Source organism: Barbus barbus, assembly GCF_936440315.1.
Source record: "Barbus barbus genome assembly, chromosome: 17".
In the NCBI taxonomy this organism is placed as follows: domain Eukaryota; kingdom Metazoa; phylum Chordata; class Actinopteri; order Cypriniformes; family Cyprinidae; genus Barbus; species Barbus barbus.
Genome location: NC_136745.1, coordinates 8,739,763 through 8,762,500, shown reverse-complemented (window position 1 = coordinate 8,762,500; position 22,738 = coordinate 8,739,763). Strand labels below are relative to the sequence as shown.

The 22,738-nt window shown below is 40.4% G+C and overlaps 2 protein-coding genes across 12 annotated transcripts in view; both read right to left on the bottom strand.

Moving 5' to 3' along the window:
• The window catches only part of LOC306883675 (protocadherin alpha-C2-like), a gene marked incomplete at its 5' end in the record, with an annotated part of 145,195 nt that overhangs the window by 36,859 nt on the left and 85,598 nt on the right, over positions 1-22,738 (bottom strand). Inside the window, one exon of one of the 11 annotated variants that reach the window (XM_079439063.1) lies at positions 19,661-22,039. The exons of 6 other annotated variants lie outside the window; for them this stretch is intronic. In XM_079439063.1, the coding sequence (XP_079295189.1) occupies positions 19,661-22,039 (2,379 nt within the window). Of the gene's footprint in view, positions 1-2,255; positions 4,635-6,428; positions 8,808-9,692; positions 12,072-12,752; positions 15,123-19,660; positions 22,040-22,738 lie in introns of those variants that run through there. 4 more of the 11 variants (XM_079439065.1, XM_079439064.1, XM_079439061.1 and 1 more) reach the window with 4 other exon arrangements.
• LOC306883680 (protocadherin alpha-3-like) lies at positions 15,682-18,643 on the bottom strand (the record flags this gene model as incomplete). Its single annotated transcript, XM_079439076.1, has 1 exon — positions 15,682-18,643. One exon carries the CDS (start codon positions 18,641-18,643, stop codon positions 16,256-16,258), a length of 2,388 nt encoding a protein of 795 aa, XP_079295202.1. The 3' UTR covers positions 15,682-16,255.

Here is a 22,738-nt window from a genome sequence, read left to right as displayed (position 1 = left end):
ATCTCCCCGCTGCTGGTTCCGATTCGGAACAGATTGTTTCCTTTGGGTTCAGAGATGTGGTAAAACAGCAGCGCATTGTACCCAGAATCTGCATCTACAGCCCTGATCTTGGCCACAAAGTAGCCCGCATCAGCAGAATAGGGAATGTTCTCTGTGTTAACGGAACCGAGCTCGGAATAGGGTGCGAGAATCCCGGGACTGTTGTCATTCTCATCCAGGATAAAAACATTGACAGTCACATTACTGCTGAGCGGAGGAACACCAGAGTCTGTGGCCTGAACTTTAAACTGAAACGTTTGTGTCTCCTCATAGTTAAATGACTGTAAACTGTGTATATCCCCACTGTCAGAGTTTATACTAATAGCAGAATATGTATTTCCAGATTTATGAAGTGGTTCCAATAATCCATAAGTAATTTTGGAATTTTCATCTAAATCTGGATCAACAGCTGAAACAGTGTAAATGATTTGGCCTTTAGGGCCATTTTCTTTTACGAAGATATTTATGACAGGATTTGGGAAAAGTGGCGGATTGTCATTAACATCAGATACATATACTATAAAAACACGAGTGGCAGAAAGAGGCGGAGTCCCTTCATCTGACGCCATGATAGCGACATTATATCGATCAACACGTTCTCTATCCAACGGCCGATCAACTACAAGAGAATAATAGTTTTTATACGACGACTGTAATTTAAAAGGAACATCACCTTCCACTTTCCCATGCGTATTCCCATTCTTTCCCGAGTCTTTGTCCGATATCGTTATCAAAGCAACCGTTGTTTCTTTTTTAGCATCCTCCCTTACTGTGTTCACTTGCGACGTTAATGATATTTCTGGCTCGTTGTCGTTTATATCTAAAACCTCTACTAATATTTTACAGTGCGCGGATCGCGGGCTCGACCCTTTGTCTTTAGCCTGAGCGTGAATCTCGTATGCATTGTGTTGCTCAAAATCCACACTGCCCTGCACTGAAATCGCGCCGGTGGAAGAATCCATTTTAAAAACGCTGTTTGCTTTGTCATCGCTGTCTTGGTGCACTAAAGAATAAATAATTTCACTATTCACACCCTCATCTAAATCAGTGGCATTTAGATTTATGATTAATGTTCCCACTGGTGCATTTTCAACAAGACGCACTTTGTAAAGAGCTTTACCAAACACCGGTGCATTATCATTCACATCTTGCACATTTATGACTACTTGCATTGTACCTGATTTGGGAGGTTTTCCTCCATCTACAGCACTCAGTGTGAGCTGGAACAAAGGCTGTTTTTCTCGATCTAAAGCTTTCTGCAGTACTAACTCAGACGACACACTATGCTCTCCTCCGCTTTGTACATCCAGAGAAAAGTGCTCGTTTGGACTCAGCTTGTAGTTTTTAACCGAGTTCGTTCCAACATCAGGGTCCGACGCTCTAGGCAACTGAAATCGGTCTCCAACAAAGGCATTCTCTGATATGTTAAATTGTTTAGACCTAACACGAAACGACGGAGCATTGTCATTAATATCTAAAACACTTATCTCAATGCGAAACAGGTTTAAAGGGTTATTAACAATGGCTTCTAAATTCACTGAACATTGTGGTGACGCTGGACAAAATTCCTCCCTGTCGATCCTTTCGCTGACAAACAGAATACCGGTTTTCAAATTAACCTCAAAATATTTCCTACCCAAAACTGCGGGGATATGAAATCCGCGTGATTCCAGTTCTTGGACATTCAAATTAAGATCCTTTGTGATATTTCCAACATACGTCCCCGTGTTCACCTCCTCTGAAATGGAATACGCGATCTGGGCTGAAGCTATAGACAGCAAGCGCAGCAAAACCAGACAAAAAATGGTCCCGCCAAGAAGAATTATCCGAGCCATTGCGCATCTATTCCGTAAATGGTAATAATACATGTTCCATTCTTTGGTTAAATTATCCTATATGCCCATTTGTTTCAATGCTTACAGCCATAAAGACGAAACAGAACAAAGCGCATAAGCGCGCGCTCAAAGGAGATTGAGGAGGAGCCAATGTGGATGAGCACAAAAGTTGCAAAACACTTCAATACTGACACCAAGTGGCTTCGAAAAGAAAACTATAACATGACAATATCAGTTAAAACATTACTTTTCTCATTATCTGTACATTTTAGAAATATGGCAAAAACATTTGTTTTAAGTTATTTTTATTTTTATTTTACGCATTTGACCTTTGTGTCTGATAAATGACAAAAAAAAAATGCTTTATGTGTTATATCTTACCTTTTCTTTATTAGGAAATGTTTGTGTTCTTGTAAAAGTGTCTCCTCCATTAATACTGATTAGTTCTGCATCTGCAGGCGGAAATGGCGCAGGGAAAACCATTACGTCACTCTTCAGTGTGTCCGAGTTAAAACACACGTCATACTGCTGAGTAGATTTGGAGTAAGACCAGCTCCCATCAGGGTGAGTGGTGATCATCGGGGCGCTGTACCTGCCCAAACTGCTGTCTGTCCTGTGGCATTTTACAGCTATCAAACTGATGAGACTCAGGAAGAAGATGACGGACACGCACACAATGGCGATCAGCAAATACAGATTTAAATCCGAGAAACTCTCCTCCTTTATCGGTGCGTGTCTGAATGGAGTCTTGACATCACCTGCGCTTTCAACAACCACAACATCAATAGACACAGTCGCTGACAGTGAGGGCTCTCCGTTATCACAAACCAAAATGACCAGCGGGTGAGTTTTCAGGTCATTGTCACTCATTCTCCTCTTAGTCCTGATCTCCCCGCTGCTGGTTCCGATTCGGAACAGATTGTTTCCTTTGGGTTCAGAGATGTGGTAAGACAGCAGCGCATTGTACCCAGAATCTGCATCTACAGCCCTGATCTTGGCCACAAAGTAGCCCGCATCAGCAGAATAGGGAATGTTCTCTGTGTTAACGGAACCGAGCTCGGAATAGGGCGCGAGAATCCCGGGACTGTTGTCATTCTCATCCAGGATAAAAACATTGACAGTCACGTTACTGCTGAGCGGAGGAACACCAGAGTCTGTGGCCTGAACTTTGAACTCAAACGTTTTTGTCTCCTCGTGGTTAAACGACTGTAAGCTGTGTATATCTCCACTATCAGAGTTTATGTTGATCATGGATGTTACTGGGCCGCTTTTCGAGCTTTCTAGTAAAGAATATGTTATCCGAGCATTATCACGTACATCAGGATCAAAAGCAGAAACTGTATGAATAACAGCTCCAATCTGACTGTTCTCTTTCACATAAACATTAATGACGGGCTCTGGAAAGCGCGGCGCGTTGTCGTTCACATCAGAAACATGTACAGTAACGACACTGGTGCTAGAGAGAGGCGGAGTCCCTTCATCAGTAGCTGTGATAGTCACGTTATACTCAGACGCGCGCTCCCTGTCTAAAGCCCCATTAACAACTAAAGTATAATAATTCTTGTATGAGTTCTGAACTTTAAAAGGAGCAGAGCCCTGAATGTTTAAGGTTACCTGTCCGTTTTTACCAGCATCACTATCAGTTACAGTTATCATTCCAACCATTGTTTCAATCGGAGCATCTTCTTTTACATTGCTCACTAAAGACGTCACAGATATCTCTGGTATATTGTCATTGACATCCACGACCTCGACCAGTACTTTACAGTGTGCTCCTCTCGGCTTATTACTTTTATCTTTTGCTTGTACTCGAAGTTCAATTGCATTCTTCTGCTCATAATCTATATCATTGTTTACAGTAATTTCACCTGTTTCTGGATTTATCAAAAATGCATCTACATTTTTATCATTGTTGTGGTTGACAATTGCATACATTATTTCACCGTTTACGCCCTCATCTAAATCAACAGCTTGAACCGTAATCACATGAGCACCAGGCGCTGCGTTTTCGGTAATTTTAGCTTTGTACAATGACTTACTGAAAACAGGAATATTATCGTTAACATCAACAACGTTAACTATAATTTCTGTTGTACCAGATTTTGGAGGTTTTCCTCCGTCTAGCGCGGTCAATGTAAGATGAATTACAGCTTGTTTTTCTCGATCTAAAGCTTTCTGCAATACTAATTCAGCAGACAAACTCTGATCTCCTCCGCTCTGTACATCCAGAGAGAAGTGTTCATTTGGACTCAGCTTGTAGCTCTTTAAGGAGTTACTGCCAACATCTGCGTCAAACGCGCTTTGCAATGGAAATCTCTCTCCTGAAATAGTTGATTCGGTAATATTCAGATGTGTGACTGATGTCCGAAATACGGGTGCATTATCATTAATGTCAACAACATTTATTTCAAATCGGTAAATATTCAATGGTGAGCTAATCATGGCTTCTAAAGGCAGAGAACATTTAATATTCTGCTCGCAAATCTCTTCTCGATCAATCCTCTCTCTGACATGAAGAATTCCAGTTTTAGTATTAACATCGAAATACCTCTTGTTCGGTCCCGGAACAACATGAAACCCTCGAGCCTCAAGGTCCTGAATATCCAGATTAAAATCCTTCACCAAATTCCCAACTGTAGTGCCTGTGTTTGCTTCCTCCGACACTGAATACACCAGCTGTCCGTCCGCTATATTCCAAAGCCAACACAGAAAGTACACAGAAATCCAAACCCGAAATCGTGATTGCCCTTTGGATGCCATTGCCTCTAAATCTTCTGAATATGCCAAAATCATAAAAATCCGACAGCATAGTATCTGAGGAAATGTTCAGACGAAACCACGCACTACAGCAGCTTCCACACACAATGGCGAATTCTGAACAAAGCCTCTCTGCTCAGGAAGCTACAAAATGAGGCGGAGCTTAGTGGAGTCAGGAAAATTCTCGTGTAAAATGAAAGACTAGTGACATCGTGCGGACAACTGCAAACTCTATTGTTTCTAAATAAAATATTTTGATATGATTAATCTTTCGGTTATATGAGCATAAAAGTGAATATATATTTGATAATGCCTAGAATGAAGGAAGTGTCCACATCATACTGACTATCTAATCATAACAGTGGTATTGAATTCACACACTTAACAAGCCAATTTAATAACTGAAAAAAAGAAAGAAAAAAAAGTACAAGACAGGTTAAGAAGACCTGAAACGGACTTGATATTACTTCTTTTGCAGGGGTTGTCAAGCTTTTTTTTGCCAGCCGAACACCTTTGGCTTAAATTATTTATTTAAAGTAGCCCCTGTGATTTTAAGTAAATGTTTCAATAACTTAATGACAATTTTTTTTGCATGTCTATTTCAAAAACTTTTTTTAACTGCTTTCAATTTTTATCAGAATTAGACATAGCTACATTAGAGATATAAAATGGCATGAACATTTCATCACGATTATAGTATCCAAAATGATCAGAGTAATCAATAGTATCACTGTACTGTTAAAATGTGCTGGAAATGTTCAAGAAGTACTCAAATACAGAAATTTAGTCGAAAACCAACAGATATTTAACAAATAAAAAAATATTGGTTTGGTGACTTGCAGCATAACGTTATCTGCTAAAATGTATCACGTGTTCAAAAAAAGTTTTGACAAAAAAAAAAAGCTTTATAAAATGTTAATCCTCACATTTCAGGGTTTAAATCTTTTCCTTTTTTCAAGAAAATTATGAGTCAAAATGATACCTTATAGGGAATTTATCTGCTTCATAACCAATTAAGAGTTAAAAAAAAAAAAAACCTTTAGTCCAAAACAACAAAGCAAACACATCAGACAGACTGAATAAAACTTTAAATCTGCTTTTTGACAGCAGGTGCGTATGAAACAGCAGAAATAGAGCTGTTTTCACGGTACTCTCTGTTAGCAAAGCAGCGCATCATAGACACTGCTTTATTACACATTTCAACCTTATGGCCCGGTTTCACAAACAGGGCTTAGCTTAAATCAGGACTAGGCCTTAGTTAAATTAAGATATTTAAGCAACTTTTACAAAAATGCCTTAGAAGAAAACAATAAGGTGTGCATCTTGACAGAACAATGACACTGACATATTTTAAGAGATGTCAGAGCAAGATACTTTCAGTTGAGACACCTCAAACATGCATTTTAGTCTGGGACTACCTTGAGCCTTGTCTGTGAAACCAGGGATATATTTTTTATTTCAAAATTATTTGTTAATTAAATTGTATTTAAATAAGTATATTTTTTAATTAATAGCTTTTCATCAACTCACCAAATCCCTGAAAGAACAGTAGATACGAACATATGCGTTTTCAGCACCATGGACAGAGTATGTTAGTGCAAAAGAAAATAAAACTGCAGTTTAAACCTTCGTGCAAAAAGAGTAGATTAATTTAGGGAGAAATAAGGTAACAATGATTTTTATTTCCCCTCAAACCTGATATAAAATCACCTGAATAAGCAATATAGAACACGAAAAAATCAAAGCAGAAACTGCCTCATTAAAGCGCTTTCCTCACGTGTAATACAAATCTCTTACCTTTTCTTTATTAGGGAGTGTCTGCGTTCTGGTCAAAGTGTCTCCTCCATTAATACTGATTAGTTCTCCATCAACAGGCGGAAATGGCGCAGGGAAAACTACTACGTCACTCTTCAGTGTGTCGGAGCTAAAACACACGTCATACTGCTGAGCAGATTTGGAGTAAGACCAGCTCCCGTCAGGGTGAGTGGTGATCATCGGGGCGCTGTACCTGCCCAAACTGCTGTCTGTCCTGTGGCATTTTACAGCTATCAAACTGATGAGGCTCAGGAAGAAGATGACGGACACGCACACAATGGCTATCAGTAAATACAGATTTAAATCCGAGAAACTCTCCTCCTTTACTGGTGCATGTCTGAATGGAGTCTTGACATCACCTGCGCTTTCAACAACCACAACATCAATAGACACAGTCGCTGACAGTGAGGGCTCTCCGTTATCACAAACCAAAATGACCAGCGGGTGAGTTTTCAGGTCATTGTCACTCATTCTCCTCTTAGTCCTGATCTCCCCGCTGCTGGTTCCGATTCGGAACAGATTGTTTCCTTTGGGTTCAGAGATGTGGTAAGACAGCAGCGCATTGTACCCAGAATCTGCATCTACAGCCCTGATCTTGGCCACAAAGTAGCCCGCATCAGCAGAATAGGGAATGTTCTCTGTGTTAACGGAACCGAGCTCGGAATAGGGCGCGAGAATCCCGGGACTGTTGTCATTCTCATCCAGGATAAAAACATTGACAGTCACGTTACTGCTGAGTGAAGGAACGCCAGAGTCTGTGGCCTGAACTTTGAACTCAAACGTTTTTATCTCCTCGTGGTTAAACGACTGTAAGCTGTGTATATCTCCACTATCAGAGTTTATGTTGATCATGGATGTTACTGGGCCGCTTTTCGAGCTTTCTAGTAAAGAATATGTTATCCGAGCATTATCACCTACATCAGGATCAAAAGCAGATACTTTATGAATAACAGCTCCAATCTGACTGTTCTCTTTCACATAAACATTAATGACGGGCTCCGGAAAGCGCGGCGCGTTGTCGTTCACATCAGAAACATGTACAGTAATGACACTGGTGCTAGAGAGAGGCGGAGTCCCTTCATCAGTAGCTGTGATAGTCACGTTATACTCAGACGCGCGCTCCCTGTCTAAAGCCCCATTAACAACTAAAGCATAATAATTTTTGTACGAGTTCTGAACTTTAAAAGGAGCAGAGCCCTGAATGTTTAAGGCTACCTGTCCGTTTTTACCAGCATCACTATCACTTACAGTTATCATTCCAACCATTGTCTCAATCGGAGCATCTTCTTTTACATTGTTAACCAACGATGTTACGGATATTTTTGGAACATTATCGTTAATGTCAACAATTTCCAGTAGCACTTTACAAAGAGCAGCTCTAGGTTTATGCCCTTTATCTTTTGCCTGCACGCGGAGCTCCACAGCATTTTTTCTTTCGTAATCTACATCACCTTTCACAGTAATCTCGCCAGTTTCAGGATTTATTGAAAATGAATCGACATTTTTATCATTATCGTGGTTAACTAAACCATAAACAATCTGACCATTTACACCCTCATCTGGGTCGCTGGCCTGAACTGTAACAACAGAAGTACCGGGTGGCGAGTTTTCATTTACGCGAGCTTTATACAAAGATTTACTGAAAACAGGAATGTTGTCGTTGACATCTTCAACATTTACGATTATTTGCATTGTTCCTGATCTTGGAGGTTTTCCTCCATCTACAGCGATGAGTGTGAGCTGAATTAATGGCTGCTTTTCACGATCTAACGCTTTCTGCAGCACTAATTCAGCAGACGCACTCTGCTCTCCTCCACTCTGTACATCCAGAGAGAAGTGTTCATTTGTACTTAGTTTGTAGCTCTTTACCGAATTACTGCCCACATCCGCGTCAAACGCGCTCGGCAGAGCGAACTGCTCCCCTGGAAAAGCTAATTCTGAAATATTTAGTGTTGTCTTTGAGGTACGAAATAATGGTGGATTATCATTAATATCCAGTACATTTACCTCAAATCTATATATATTCAAAGGCGAGTTAACAATTGCTTCTAGAGGTAAAGAACACTTCACATTCTGTTCACATAGCTCCTCTCGGTCTATTCTCTCCTTAACGTGAAGAACACCTGTCTTTAAATTCAAATCGAAATACCTTCGGTTGGATTCCGAGACGATTTGAAATCCACGTCTTTCAATGTCCTGTAAATTCAAGTTAAAATCCTTAGCTAAATTTCCAACTGTCGTGCCTGGATTTGCCTCCTCTGTAATGGAATACACAATCTGCCCATCTGTAAAAATCCCATAGCGAAGAAAGACACTGAAAAATATCCACACGTTCAAAATACGTCCCTCTGTTAAAGCCATTTTACCAGACCATTGCATTGTATGTTAAATCACCGAAATTCTCCCGCATGACTGTAAAACGTTTTCTGCTAAATCCACGAGTGGACTGTCTCCGAGAACAATGGCGTACGACTAACAAAGCCCTTATCCAGGAAGACAGAACAAGTTAAATAGGAGGAGCCTTGTCTTGTCAGGAATGCTCAAACAACAGGCAGATACTGACATCACGCGGATAAAACTGAGCATCACATCAAGAAAGAAAAGCATTCCTTATTTCAGCCGAATGGTAAATGAACAAAATGTTTAAATATCAGCGAAGGATTTACTCAAACAGCACAAAGAGACAAAAAGCATGGCTTTCAAAATTACGGGCAGAAAGCGAAGCCAAATTAATGTAGATGAAAAGGGGCTCTTAAAAAATGATACATGTGTAAAGAGAAAGTTTTCTCCGCAAACTCTTACATTAAACAGTTTGCATTCAGCTATATTTATCACCTCAAAAAAAGTAGATTTATTGCTTGATTGATTGATTGCTTGATTGATTGATTGTCTGTATTGCATAATTCTATAACATCTTCATTTATACGCATATTCATGAGATCGGGTCGTCTGTTCCAAGATAAAACGCATTACACGTGTTATGCGACAGGACAAATAACTGTTACCTTTGGATGCAAAGTGTTCAGCACCACGATGAGCTCAGTCATACCAACAATAAACATTATAGAACAATATGTCCATCGTGTCTATCTGTTTCATCTGCACTCTAAACTAAAAACTACAATATTTTGTAACTATAAACAAAATATTAAATAATCAAGACAAAAGAGAGGATGTCAATTATGTAGCTCAAATTCATAAGACTTAATTCACCAATGAAACAAAATATGTAATAACTTATCTTACCTTTTCTTTAGTAGGAAGTGTTTGTGTTCTTGTAAAAGTGTCTCCTCCATTAATACTGATTAGTTCTCCATCAACAGACGGAAATGGCGCAGGGAAAACCACTACGTCACTCTTCAGTGTGTCGGAGCTAAAACACACGTCATACTGCTGAGCAGATTTGGAGTAAGACCAGCTCCCATCAGGGTGAGTGGTGATCATCGGGGCGCTGTACCTGCCCAAACTGCTGTCTGTCCTGTGGCATTTTACAGCTATCAAACTGATGAGGCTCAGGAAGAAGATGACGGACACGCACACAATGGCGATCAGCAAATACAGATTTAAATCCGAGAAACTCTCCTCCTTTACTGGTGCATGTCTGAACGGAGTCTTGACATCACCTGCGCTTTCAACAACCACAACATCAATAGACACAGTCGCTGACAGTGAGGGCTCTCCGTTATCAGAAACCAAAATGACGAGCGGGTGAGTTTTCAGGTCATTGTCACTCATTCTCCTCTTAGTCCTGATCTCCCCGCTGCTGGTTCCGATTCGGAACAGATTGTTTCCTTTGGGTTCAGAGATGTGGTAAGACAGCAGCGCATTGTACCCAGAATCTGCATCTACAGCCCTGATCTTGGCCACAAAGTAGCCCGCATCAGCAGAATAGGGAATATTCTCTGTGTTAACGGAACCGAGCTCGGAATAGGGCGCGAGAATCCCGGGACTGTTGTCATTCTCATCCAGGATAAAAACATTGACAGTCACGTTACTGCTGAGCGGAGGAACACCAGAGTCTGTGGCCTGAACTTTGAACTCAAACGTTTTTATCTCCTCGTGGTTAAACGACTGTAAACTGTGTATATCTCCACTATCAGAGTTTATGTTGATCATGGATGTTACTGGGCCGCTTTTCGAGCTTTCTAGTAAAGAATATGTTATCCGAGCATTATCACCTACATCAGGATCAAAAGCAGATACTGTATGAATAACAGCTCCAATCTGACTGTTCTCTTTCACATAAACATTAATGACGGGCTCTGGAAAGCGCGGCGCGTTGTCATTCACATCAGAAACATGTACAGTAATGACACTGGTGCTAGAGAGAGGCGGAGTCCCTTCATCAGTAGCTGTGATAGTCACGTTATACTCAGACGCGCGCTCTCTGTCTAAAGGCCCGTTAACAACTAAAGTATAATAATTCTTGTATGAATTCTGAACTTTGAATGGCAACGAATCGCGGACCTTAAGATGGATTTCACCATTTTTCCCCGCATCATTATCCAGTATAGTTATCATGCTAACCATTGTACCATTAGGTGCATCCTCCTTAACAGTATTTACTAAGGAAGTAACAGAAACGTCTGGTGTATTGTCATTTATGTCCATTATCTCCACCAACACTTTGCAGTATGCTGCTCGTTGTTTATGGCCTTTGTCTTTAGCTTGTACTCTAATTTCAACAGCAGCGCTTTTTTCATAGTCCACGGTGCCTTTCACTGTTATAAGACCGGTTTCAGAGTCTATTGAGAATGCATCTACATTAATATCGTTATCTTGGCTCACTAATGAATATGCGATTTCAGCGTTTAGTCCCTCATCTGGGTCACTGGCGTGAACTTGGATTACTGATGTGCCAAGCGGTGCGTTTTCTACTACTCGAGCTTTGAATAGAGGTTTACTGAAGACTGGAATGTTATCATTAACATCCTCAATATTAACAACTAGATTTATTGTTCCTGATCTGGGAGGTTTTCCTCCGTCTACAGCGGTCAGTGTGAGCTGGATCACAGGCTGTTTTTCTCGATCTAAAGCTTTCTGCAGCACTAATTCAGCCGACACACTCTGATCTCCTCCGCTCTGAACATCCAGAGAAAAGTGCTCATTTGGACTCAGTTTGTAGCTCTTTACCGAATTACTGCCCACATCCGCGTCAAACGCATTCGGTAATGGAAACCTTTCACCTGGAAATGCCGACTCTGATATATTAAAATATTTAACAGGAGAGCGAAATATAGGCATGTTATCATTAATATCTATAATGTTTACTTCAAAGCGATAAACGTTTAATGGCGCATTAACAATAGCCTCTAATGGGAGTGAGCATTTTAAGCTCCGTCTGCACAGCTCGTCCCTATCGATTCTGTCTTTAATATGAAGAATTCCAGTTTTTGCATTTAAATCGAAATACCTCTTATTTGTTCCAGATACTAGTTGAAATCCTCGATTATGTAAATCCTGTAAATTCAGGTTTAAATCCTTTGCAAGATTGCCGACTGTTGTTCCAGGGTTCGCCTCTTCCGACACTGAATATACAATCTGCCCATCCGCGATACTTCCAAAGGAAAACAGAATATAAAAAAGTATCTTTGGAAGACAATCATGGACCAAAGCTATTGCCATATTCCGTTTAAAAACACAGACAATGTTCAGCAGTATATCAGCATTTCGTTCTAGTTTCGTCTATTATCCACTAAAACAGAGAGGAGTCTGAGAGCGGTAGCATCGTCCTAACAAAGCCATCTGACGCTACACCCGCTGCGAAAAATAAGGCGGAGACTTGCAAACACAAAAGCAAAGAGTTTTTAACCACGGACTGATGGTGACCTCTAGTGGAAGAACACAACTATTAGAAAACTCCAAGCCTGTGTATAAACCGCTGAATGCGTACGGTAAAAATTGTATGATTAAGACAGGCTTTTCAAGAAAAGGAATTAATGAATGAATGAATCAGTAAGAAAATAAAATTTGATGTTTCACAGTTTTGTTGACAAATGTACTAAAACCTTTTTTTTTTTTTAGAAATACAAAAACTTAAAATATATCTTAAGTGTTAAACTCTGGGATTTATTTATTTGTTTGTTTGTTTGTCTTAAAAAATACACCAAGACAACAACAACATTAAGTAGAAGATGAAGATTAAAAGAACACTGAATTCATAGTTGAAACACCCAGATGGTATAGAGAAAAAGACTCAAAGCCGCGTATGATCAATAACAATACAGCGTTTCAGTACCACGGACAGCACAAAACAGCAGCAGGAAAAAAAAATCATCACATATAGCTACAGATTAACATTCTTACCTTTTCTTTACTGGGAAGTGTTTGTGTTCTGGTAAAAGTGTCTCCTCCATTAATACTGATCAGTTCTGCATCTGCAGGCGGAAATGGCGCAGGGAAAACCACTACGTCACTCTTCAGTGTGTCGGAGCTAAAACACACGTCATACTGCTGAGCAGATTTGGAGTAAGACCAGCTCCCATCAGGGTGAGTGGTGATCATCGGGGCGCTGTACCTGCCCAAACTGCTGTCTGTCCTGTGGCATTTTACAGCTATCAAACTGATGAGACTCAGGAAGAAGATGACGGACACGCACACAATGGCGATCAGCAAATACAGATTTAAATCCGAGAAACTCTCCTCCTTTACTGGTGCATGTCTGAACGGAGTCTTGACATCACCTGCGCTTTCAACAACCACAACATCAATAGACACAGTCGCTGACAGTGAGGGCTCTCCGTTATCACAAACCAAAATGACCAGCGGGTGAGTTTTCAGGTCATTGTCACTCATTCTCCTCTTAGTCCTGATCTCCCCGCTGCTGGTTCCGATTCGGAACAGATTGTTTCCTTTGGGTTCAGAGATGTGGTAAGACAGCAGCGCATTGTACCCAGAATCTGCATCTACAGCCCTGATCTTGGCCACAAAGTAGCCCGCATCAGCAGAATAGGGAATGTTCTCTGTGTTAACGGAACCGAGCTCGGAATAGGGCGCGAGAATCCCGGGACTGTTGTCATTCCCATCCAGGATAAAGACATTGACAGTCACGTTACTGCTGAGCGGAGGAACACCAGAGTCTGTGGCCTGAACTTTGAACTCAAACGTTTTTATCTCCTCGTGGTTAAACGACTGTAAGCTGTGTATATCTCCACTATCAGAGTTTATGTTGATCATGGATGTTACTGGGCCGCTTTTCGAGCTTTCTAGTAAAGAATATGTTATCCGAGCATTATCACCTACATCAGGATCAAAAGCAGATACTTTATGAATAACAGCTCCAATCTGACTGTTCTCTTTCACATAAACATTAATGACGGGCTCTGGAAAGCGCGGCGCGTTGTCGTTCACATCAGAAACATGTACAGTAATGACACTGGTGCTAGAGAGAGGCGGAGTCCCTTCATCAGTAGCTGTGATAGTCACGTTATACTCAGACGCGCGCTCCCTGTCTAAAGGACTGTCTACAATCAGAGAATATTTATTCTTATAAGTATTCTGTATACGAAAGGGTGCTGAATATTGTATTTTAAGAACAACTGCACCGTTTTTCCCCGCGTCTTCGTCTTTCACGGTGATCAGTCCCACCATTGTACCAGCAGCAGCGTCCTCTCTCACTGTTTCAGCAAGAGATGTGACGGAAATTTCAGGTACATTATCATTAACATCAACGATTTCAACTAAAACTTTACAATGAGCAGCCCTTGGTTTTGGGCCTTTATCTTTTGCTTGGACACGAATTTCTACGGCATTCCTTGCTTCGTAATCAATATTCCCTTTAACTGAGATCACGCCACTGACAGAATCAATGGTAAAATCGTTGGCAATATTATCATCATCACTGCGTATAAATGAATAAATGATATCTCCATTCAAACCTTCGTCAGCGTCAGTAGCATGGACCGTGACAACAGAGGTGCCGGGGGGCGCATTTTCCATAATTCGTGTTTTGTAAAGAGATTTACTAAATACAGGGATGTTATCGTTTGCATCCTCCACATTAATAATAATTTGTGTTGTTCCTGATTTGGGAGGTTTTCCTCCATCTACAGCAGTCAGTACGAGCTGGATAACAGGCTGTTTCTCTCGGTCTAAAGCTTTCTGCAGCACTAATTCAGCCGACACACTCTGTTCTCCTCCGCTCTGAACATCCAGAGAAAAATGTTCATTCGGACTGAGCTTGTAGCTCTTCACCGAATTACTGCCCACATCCGCGTCAAACGCACTTGGTAATGGAAATCTCTCACCCGGGAAGGCTGATTCTGCGATATATAACTCTGTCTTTGGTGACTTAAAAGTAGGAATATTATCGTTTATGTCTAAAACATTCACTTCAAGTCGATACATGTTTAAGGGGGAGTTTACAATAGCTTCTAATTCCAGAGAGCATTTGCTGCTCCTTCCGCATAACTGTTCCCTGTCTATTCTCTCTTTGACCAGAAGAACACCGCTTTTTAAATTAACATTGAAATACCTTTTGTTTGGACCTGAAACAATCTGAAACCCACGATCCTCTAATTCTTGAAGATTTAGGTTCAAATCCTTCGCTATATTTCCCACTGTGGTTCCCGGATCAGCCTCCTCCGATACCGAATACACAATCTGCCCATCGGTAATATTCCAAATTGAAAACGTTGCAATAAAATACATCCACCATTTAAATCCGTGTTTCGACATTTTCAAAACTCCTTCAACAAATCAGTCTCATCCATTCGGTAATATAACCAAACAACGCCTTTATTCCTCACAGCTCGTGCTATAACAGAGACAGTAATGTGGCTTTTCACGAACAAAAGCCCCACGTGATAAACTGAACCCTCCCTTACTGAGGAGGAGCTTTGCATAGCTGGGGTAAAATAAAATCCCGGTCTCTAACGACACCGCGCGGACAAATATAGGCTTACATAATTCAACTAAGAAGGGACCCAATGTCTTTACAATCACAACAGAATAATTTCAAACTATTTATATTTAAAATTATATTACTGAACTATGTTATTATTGGATAATTAAAATTCAGCAAAAAAACTAATTGTATACTGCTTTATATTTGTAAGTTTTGTCTATTCACACTGCACTTCAACAAAATCAAAACCAGGGAAAATGAAGTTTCAGTACATTAAAAATGTTATACCAAACTTGTCAAAAACATTTATTTCTCTGTCTTTCCTTTTTTTTTTATTATTATTATTTGTATGCATGTTTGTTTTTTATTATTTACTTATTTTTTGCTGTATTGCATTATTTAAATGTTGTGATTCTCACGACAAGAAAAAATTGTCTTTTTTATCGGAGGTGACTAAATCTGGTTTCTTGATGTTTAGGAGCGTTGTTTAGTACCACAGACAACTCCAAATACATATGAAGTATAAACGCATTGTAAAACAATGCAATGTCCACTGTGCGAAAAGTCTGTGTACTCTAAGTGAATTACTACAATATTTTGCGAACACAAGCAAAACAATACATGACCAAAACAATAGATAGGACAGCAGTTAGATATGTAGCTCGAAAACGAAGCAAAGACTAAATTCGCCACAATTTATCCGTGGCAATACAGGATGAAAGAACAGTGGATTTCGAAATGTGCGTTTTCAGCACCACGGATAGAGGACATTAGCACAAAAGACGATACAAACCTGTGCGCAACAGAAATAAAATATTTAGGAAGAAAAAGGTGATGATTCATAATTTCCTCCTCTCAGTCTTAAATAATATTGAAAAAAAAGACACCCAGCAAGAAGAATTCAAAAAAAGAAAAATCAGCTCTAAACCACAATAAATAGTAAAGAAATACGTTTTCATCACTTTTAATAAAAATATCTTACCTTTTCTTGATTAGGAAGTGTTTGAGTTCTGGTAAAAGTGTCTCCTGCATTAATACTGATCAGTTCTGCATCTGCAGGCGGAAATGGCGCAGGGAAAACCACTACGTCACTCTTCAGTGTGTCGGAGTTAAAACACATGTCATACTGCTGAGCAGATTTGGAGTAAGACCAGCTCCCATCAGGGTGAGTGGTGATCATCGGGGCGCTGTACCTGCCCAAACTGCTGTCTGTCCTGTGGCATTTTACAGCTATCAAACTGATGAGGCTCAGGAAGAAGATGACGGACACGCACACAATGGCGATCAGCAAATACAGATTTAAATCCGAGAAACTCTCCTCCTTTATCGGTGCGTGTCTGAATGGAGTCTTGACGTCACCTGAGCTTTCAACAACCACAACATCAATAGACACAGTCGCTGACAGTGAGGGCTCTCCGTTATCACAAACCAAAATGACCAGCGGGTGAGTTTTCAGGTCATTGTCACTCATTCTCCTCTTAGTCCTGATCTCCCCGCTGCTGGTTCCGATTCGGAACAGATTGTTTCCTTTGGGTTCAGAGATGTGGTAAGACAGCAGCGCATTGTACCCAGAATCTGCATCTACAGCCCTGATCTTGGCCACAAAGTAGCCCGCATCAGCAGAATAGGGAATGTTCTCTGTGTTAACGGAACCGAGCTCGGAATAGGGCGCGAGAATCCCGGGACTGTTGTCATTCTCATCCAGGATAAAAACATTGACAGTCACGTTATTGCTGAGCGGAGGAACACCAGAGTCTGTGGCCTGAACTTTGAACTCAAACGTTTTTATCTCCTCGTGGTTAAACGACTGTAAGCTGTGTATATCTCCACTATCAGAGTTTATGTTGATCATGGATGTTACTGGGCCGCTTTTCGAGCTTTCTAGTAAAGAATATGTTATCCGAGCATTATCACCTACATCAGGATCAAAAGCGGATACTGTATGAATAACAGCTCCAATCTGACTGTTCTCTTTCACATAAACATTAATGACGGGCTCTGGAAAGCGCGGCGCGTTGTCGTTCACATCAGAAACATGTACAGTAATGACACTGGTGCTAGAGAGAGGCGGAGTCCCTTCATCAGTAGCTGTGATAGTCAGGTTATACTCAGACGCGCGCTCCCTGTCTAAAGGACTGTCTACAACCAGATAATATTTATTCTTGTAAGCATTCTGTATACGAAAAGGTGCAGAATCGCCTATCTTAAGAACAACTGCACCGTTTTTCCCCGCGTCTTCGTCTTTCACGGTGATCAGTCCCACCATTGTACCAGCAGCAGCGTCCTCTCTCACTGTTTCAGCAAGAGATGTGACGGAAATTTCAGGTACATTATCATTAACATCAACGATTTCAACTAAAACTTTACAATGAGCAGCCCTTGGTTTTGGGCCTTTATCTTTTGCTTGGACACGAATTTCTACGGCATTCCTTGCTTCGTAATCAATATTCCCTTTAACTGAGATCACGCCACTGACAGAATCAATGGTAAAAGCGTTCACTATACTGTCATCATCATGGCTCATAAATGAGTATAATATTTCTCCATTCAAACCTTCGTCAGCGTCAGTAGCATGGACCGTGACAACAGAGGTGCCGGGGGGCGCATTTTCCATAATTCGTGTTTTGTAAAGAGATTTACTAAATACAGGAATATTATCATTCACATCCTCAACATTTATAATAATTTGCGATGTTCCTGATTTGGGAGGTTTTCCTCCATCTACAGCGGTCAGTACGAGCTGGATAACAGGCTGTTTCTCTCGGTCTAAAGCTTTCTGCAGCACTAATTCAGCCGACACACTCTGTTCTCCTCCGCTCTGAACATCCAGAGAAAAATGTTCATTCGGACTGAGCTTGTAGCTCTTCACCGAATTACTGCCCACATCCGCGTCAAACGCACTTGGTAATGGAAATCTCTCACCCGGGAAGGCTGATTCTACAATATTTAGTTCTGTCTTTGGTGACTTAAAAGTAGGAATATTATCGTTTATGTCTAAAACATTCACCTCAAGTCGATACATGTTTAAGGGGGAGTTTACAATAGCTTCTAATTCCAGAGAGCATTTGCTGCTCCTTCCGCATAACTGTTCCCTGTCTATTCTCTCTTTGACCAGAAGAACACCGCTTTTTAAATTAACATTGAAATACCTTTTGTTTGGACCTGAAACAATCTGAAACCCACGATCCTCTAATTCTTGAAGATTTAGGTTCAAATCCTTCGCTATATTTCCCACTGTGGTTCCCGGATCAGCCTCCTCCGATACCGAATACACAATCTGCCCATCGGTAATATTCCAAATTGAAAACGTTGCAATAAAATACATCCACCATTTAAATCCGTGTTTCGACATTTTCAAAATTCCTTCAATAAATCAGTCTCATCCATTCGGTAATATAACCAAACAACGCCTTTATTCCTCACAGCTCGTGCTATAACAGAGACAGTAATATGGCTTTTCACGAACAAAAGCCCCACGTGATAAACTGAACCCTCCCTTACTGAGGAGGAGCTTTGCATAGCTGGGGTAAAATAAAATCCCGGTCTCTAACGACACCGCGCGGACAAATATAGGCTTACATAATTCAACTAAGAAGGGACCCAATGTCTTTACAATCACAACAGAATAATTTCAAACTATTTCCTTGTATTATTGAACAAAGTAATTAGTGGATCATTAAAATCCACGCACACACTTAACTGTATACCGTTTTATGTTTGTAGGTTTTGTCAATTCACTCTGCATTTAAGTAAAATTTTAATCAGGGAAAATTAATATGCATTACATTAAAAATGCTATACCAAACGTGCCAAAGTATTGATTTTTCTTTCGTTCCTATTTATTTATTTATTTTTATTTGTGTGTGTGTTTGTTCTGTATTGCATCATATAAATATTGTGATTCTCACGACAAGAAAAAATGAGGCCTTGCGAACGTAGGTGACTAAATCTGCTTTCTTGATGTTTGGGCGCCAGGTGTTCAGTACCTCAAACAGCTCCAAATACATATTAAGAATAAACACACTGTAAAACATTGCGAAGTTCACTGTGCAAAAAAAACAAACAAAAAAAAAACAAGTCTACTTATGCACTCTTGAGGAATAATTACAATAATTCGTAACAACAAGAAAAACAATTCATGACCAAAACAATAGACAGGACAGCAGTTAGATATGTAGCTCGAAACGAAGCAAAGACTAAACTCGCCACAATTTATACATGGCAATATTGGATGAAAGAACAGTGGATTTTGACAATTGCGTTTCAGCACCACGGACAGAGGGCATTAGCGCAAAACACGATAGAACTATATTATATTCTACATTCTAAGAGAATAATGTTTTCCTCAATTTCAATAAAAATCTCTTACCTGTTCTTTACTGGGAAGTGTTTGTGTTCTTGTAAAAGTGTCTCCTCCATTAATACTGATTAGTTCTGCATCTGCAGGCGGAAATGGTGCAGGGAAAACCACTACGTCACTCTTCAGTGTGTCGGAGCTAAAACACACGTCATACTGCTGAGCAGATTTGGAGTAAGACCAGCTCCCATCAGGGTGAGTGGTGATCATCGGGGCGCTGTACCTGCCCAAACTGCTGTCTGTCCTGTGGCATTTTACAGCTATCAAACTGATGAGACTCAGGAAGAAGATGACGGACACGCACACAATGGCGATCAGCAAATACAGATTTAAATCCGAAAAACTCTCCTCCTTTACTGGTGCATGTCTGAATGGAGTCTTGACATCACCTGCGCTTTCAACAACCACAACATCAATAGACACAGTCGCTGACAGTGAGGGCTCTCCGTTATCACAAACCAAAATGACCAGCGGGTGAGTTTTCAGGTCATTGTCACTCATTCTCCTCTTAGTCCTGATCTCCCCGCTGCTGGTTCCGATTCGGAACAGATTGTTTCCTTTGGGTTCAGAGATGTGGTAAGACAGCAGCGCATTGTACCCAGAATCTGCATCTACAGCCCTGATCTTGGCCACAAAGTAGCCCGCATCAGCAGAATAGGGAATGTTCTCTGTGTTAACGGAACCGAGCTCGGAATAGGGCGCGAGAATCCCGGGACTGTTGTCATTCTCATCCAGGATAAAAACATTGACAGTCACGTTATTGCTGAGAGGAGGAACACCAGAGTCTGTGGCCTGAACTTTGAACTCAAACGTTTTTGTCTCCTCGTGGTTAAACGACTGTAAACTGTGTATATCTCCACTATCAGAGTTTATGTTGATCATGGATGTTACTGGGCCGCTTTTCGAGCTTTCTAGTAAAGAATATGTTATCCGAGCATTATCACCTACATCAGGATCAAAAGCAGATACTGTATGAATAACAGCTCCAATCTGACTGTTCTCTTTCACATAAACATTAATGACGGGCTCTGGAAAGCGCGGCGCGTTGTCGTTCACATCAGAAACATGTACAGTAATGACACTGGTGCTAGAGAGAGGCGGAGTCCCTTCATCAGTAGCTGTGATAGTCACGTGATACTCAGACGCGCGCTCTCTGTCTAAAGGTCCATCCACCACTAGAGAATATTTATTCTTGTAAGTGTTTTGTAATACAAACGGAAGGGGGTCAATTATCTTTAGTTTTACAGATCCATTTTCGCCAGAATCTTCATCTTTTACTGTAATCAGACCGACCATTGTCCCCTTTGGTGAACCCTCCTTCACAACATTAACAAGAGAGGTTACAGATATTTCAGGAATGTTGTCGTTAACGTCCAATATTTCGACCAATACTTTACAATGAGCGGCTCTTGGTGTCGAGCCTTTGTCTTTCGCTTGAACCCGAATTTCTATAGCATTGTTTGACTCGTGGTCTAATTTACCACGAACTGTTATTTCACCAGATATTTGATCGATTGCGAATGACTCGATATTTCTATCATTAACATGTTTAATAAAAGAATAGACAATTTCTCCGTTTAGACCAACATCTGCATCTCTCGCGTTTACAGTGATAACGGAAGTTCCAATGGGAACATTTTCTGGGATTCGTGTTTTGTAAAGTGGCTTTGTGAAAACAGGAATATTATCGTTCACATCTATGATATTAACAATTATATTTATTGTTCCTGATCTGGGAGGTTTTCCTCCGTCAACAGCGGTCAGTGTGAGCTGGATCACAGGCTGTTTCTCTCGATCTAAAGGTTTCTGCAGCACTAATTCAGCAGATAGACTCTGTTCTCCTCCGCTCTGAACATCCAGAGAAAAGTGCTCATTCGGACTCAGTTTGTAGCTCTTTACCGAATTACTGCCCACATCTGCGTCAAAAGCATTTGGTAATGCATACCTTTCTCCTGTAAATGCCGCTTCAGATACATTTAATTGTAACGATGAAGAGTGAAATGTGGGAGAATTGTCGTTTATATCCAATACATTTACTTCAAATCGGTACATGTTCAATGGCGAATTAACAATGGCCTCCAGTTCTAAAGTACATTTTAAGCTACGTCCACATAGCTCATCTCTGTCTATTTTGTCTTTAATTTGAAGTATTCCCGTTTTCCTATTTACATCGAAATACCTCTTGTTGGGTCCAGAAGCCATCTGAAATCCACGGTTTTCCAGTTCTTGCAAATTAAGGTTTAAATCTTTTACTATATTGCCAACTGTAGTCCCCGGACTGGCCTCCTCCAACACAGAATACACAATCTGCCCGGAAGATATCCTCGGAAGGAAATAAAATACAGTCACATATATCCACAATATATTTCGTTCCTCTAGTGAATTCGCCATGATCTGTCAGCATCACATCCACAGGAAAACTAAAAACATCTGAACACAGTTGTAGTAAAATAAACCACGGTCTGCTCTTTGATTCAGAAAATCTCTATTGTGGCTTCTCATGAACAAAGCACTGCTCCAGCCCAAACACCCTGCCCCCAAACAAGGAGGAGTCTCGAAGAGAATAAAAAAATATATCGTTTTAGCGCAGGTCGCTGATGACACCTTGTGGATATACATATGTAGTATGGTACAGAAAATTATATATTGAATATGTTTGAAGTGCTTTGGACATTTTTTTCAACATTTCAACGTCCAGAATGCAGAAATAATCCAGTCAATTGCAGGGTGAAGAAAACAATAAAAAACTTTAAAAAATAAATAATAATAAATTAATTAATAATTTATATTTGATTACTAAACTAATATTTATTAATGCATGGAAAATCAGTGTCACCTGAGTTTTAAAAAGCCCATAAACACAATCTCTCGTGTACTACACATGCTGCAATTTAAAAAAAAAAACGCAAAGTGAAATTACTGTACAAGAGTAACAGTTAATACCATCAAATAAATCAAGCCATCTGTGTAAACTGCATTATCGTTATGTTATTTATAGTCAACGCTATCAGAACCATGGACAGTACAAACGTTTAAGGGGACAAGATGGGACAGACACCAAAATGAAAATTAAAAGATGTAGCTCACATT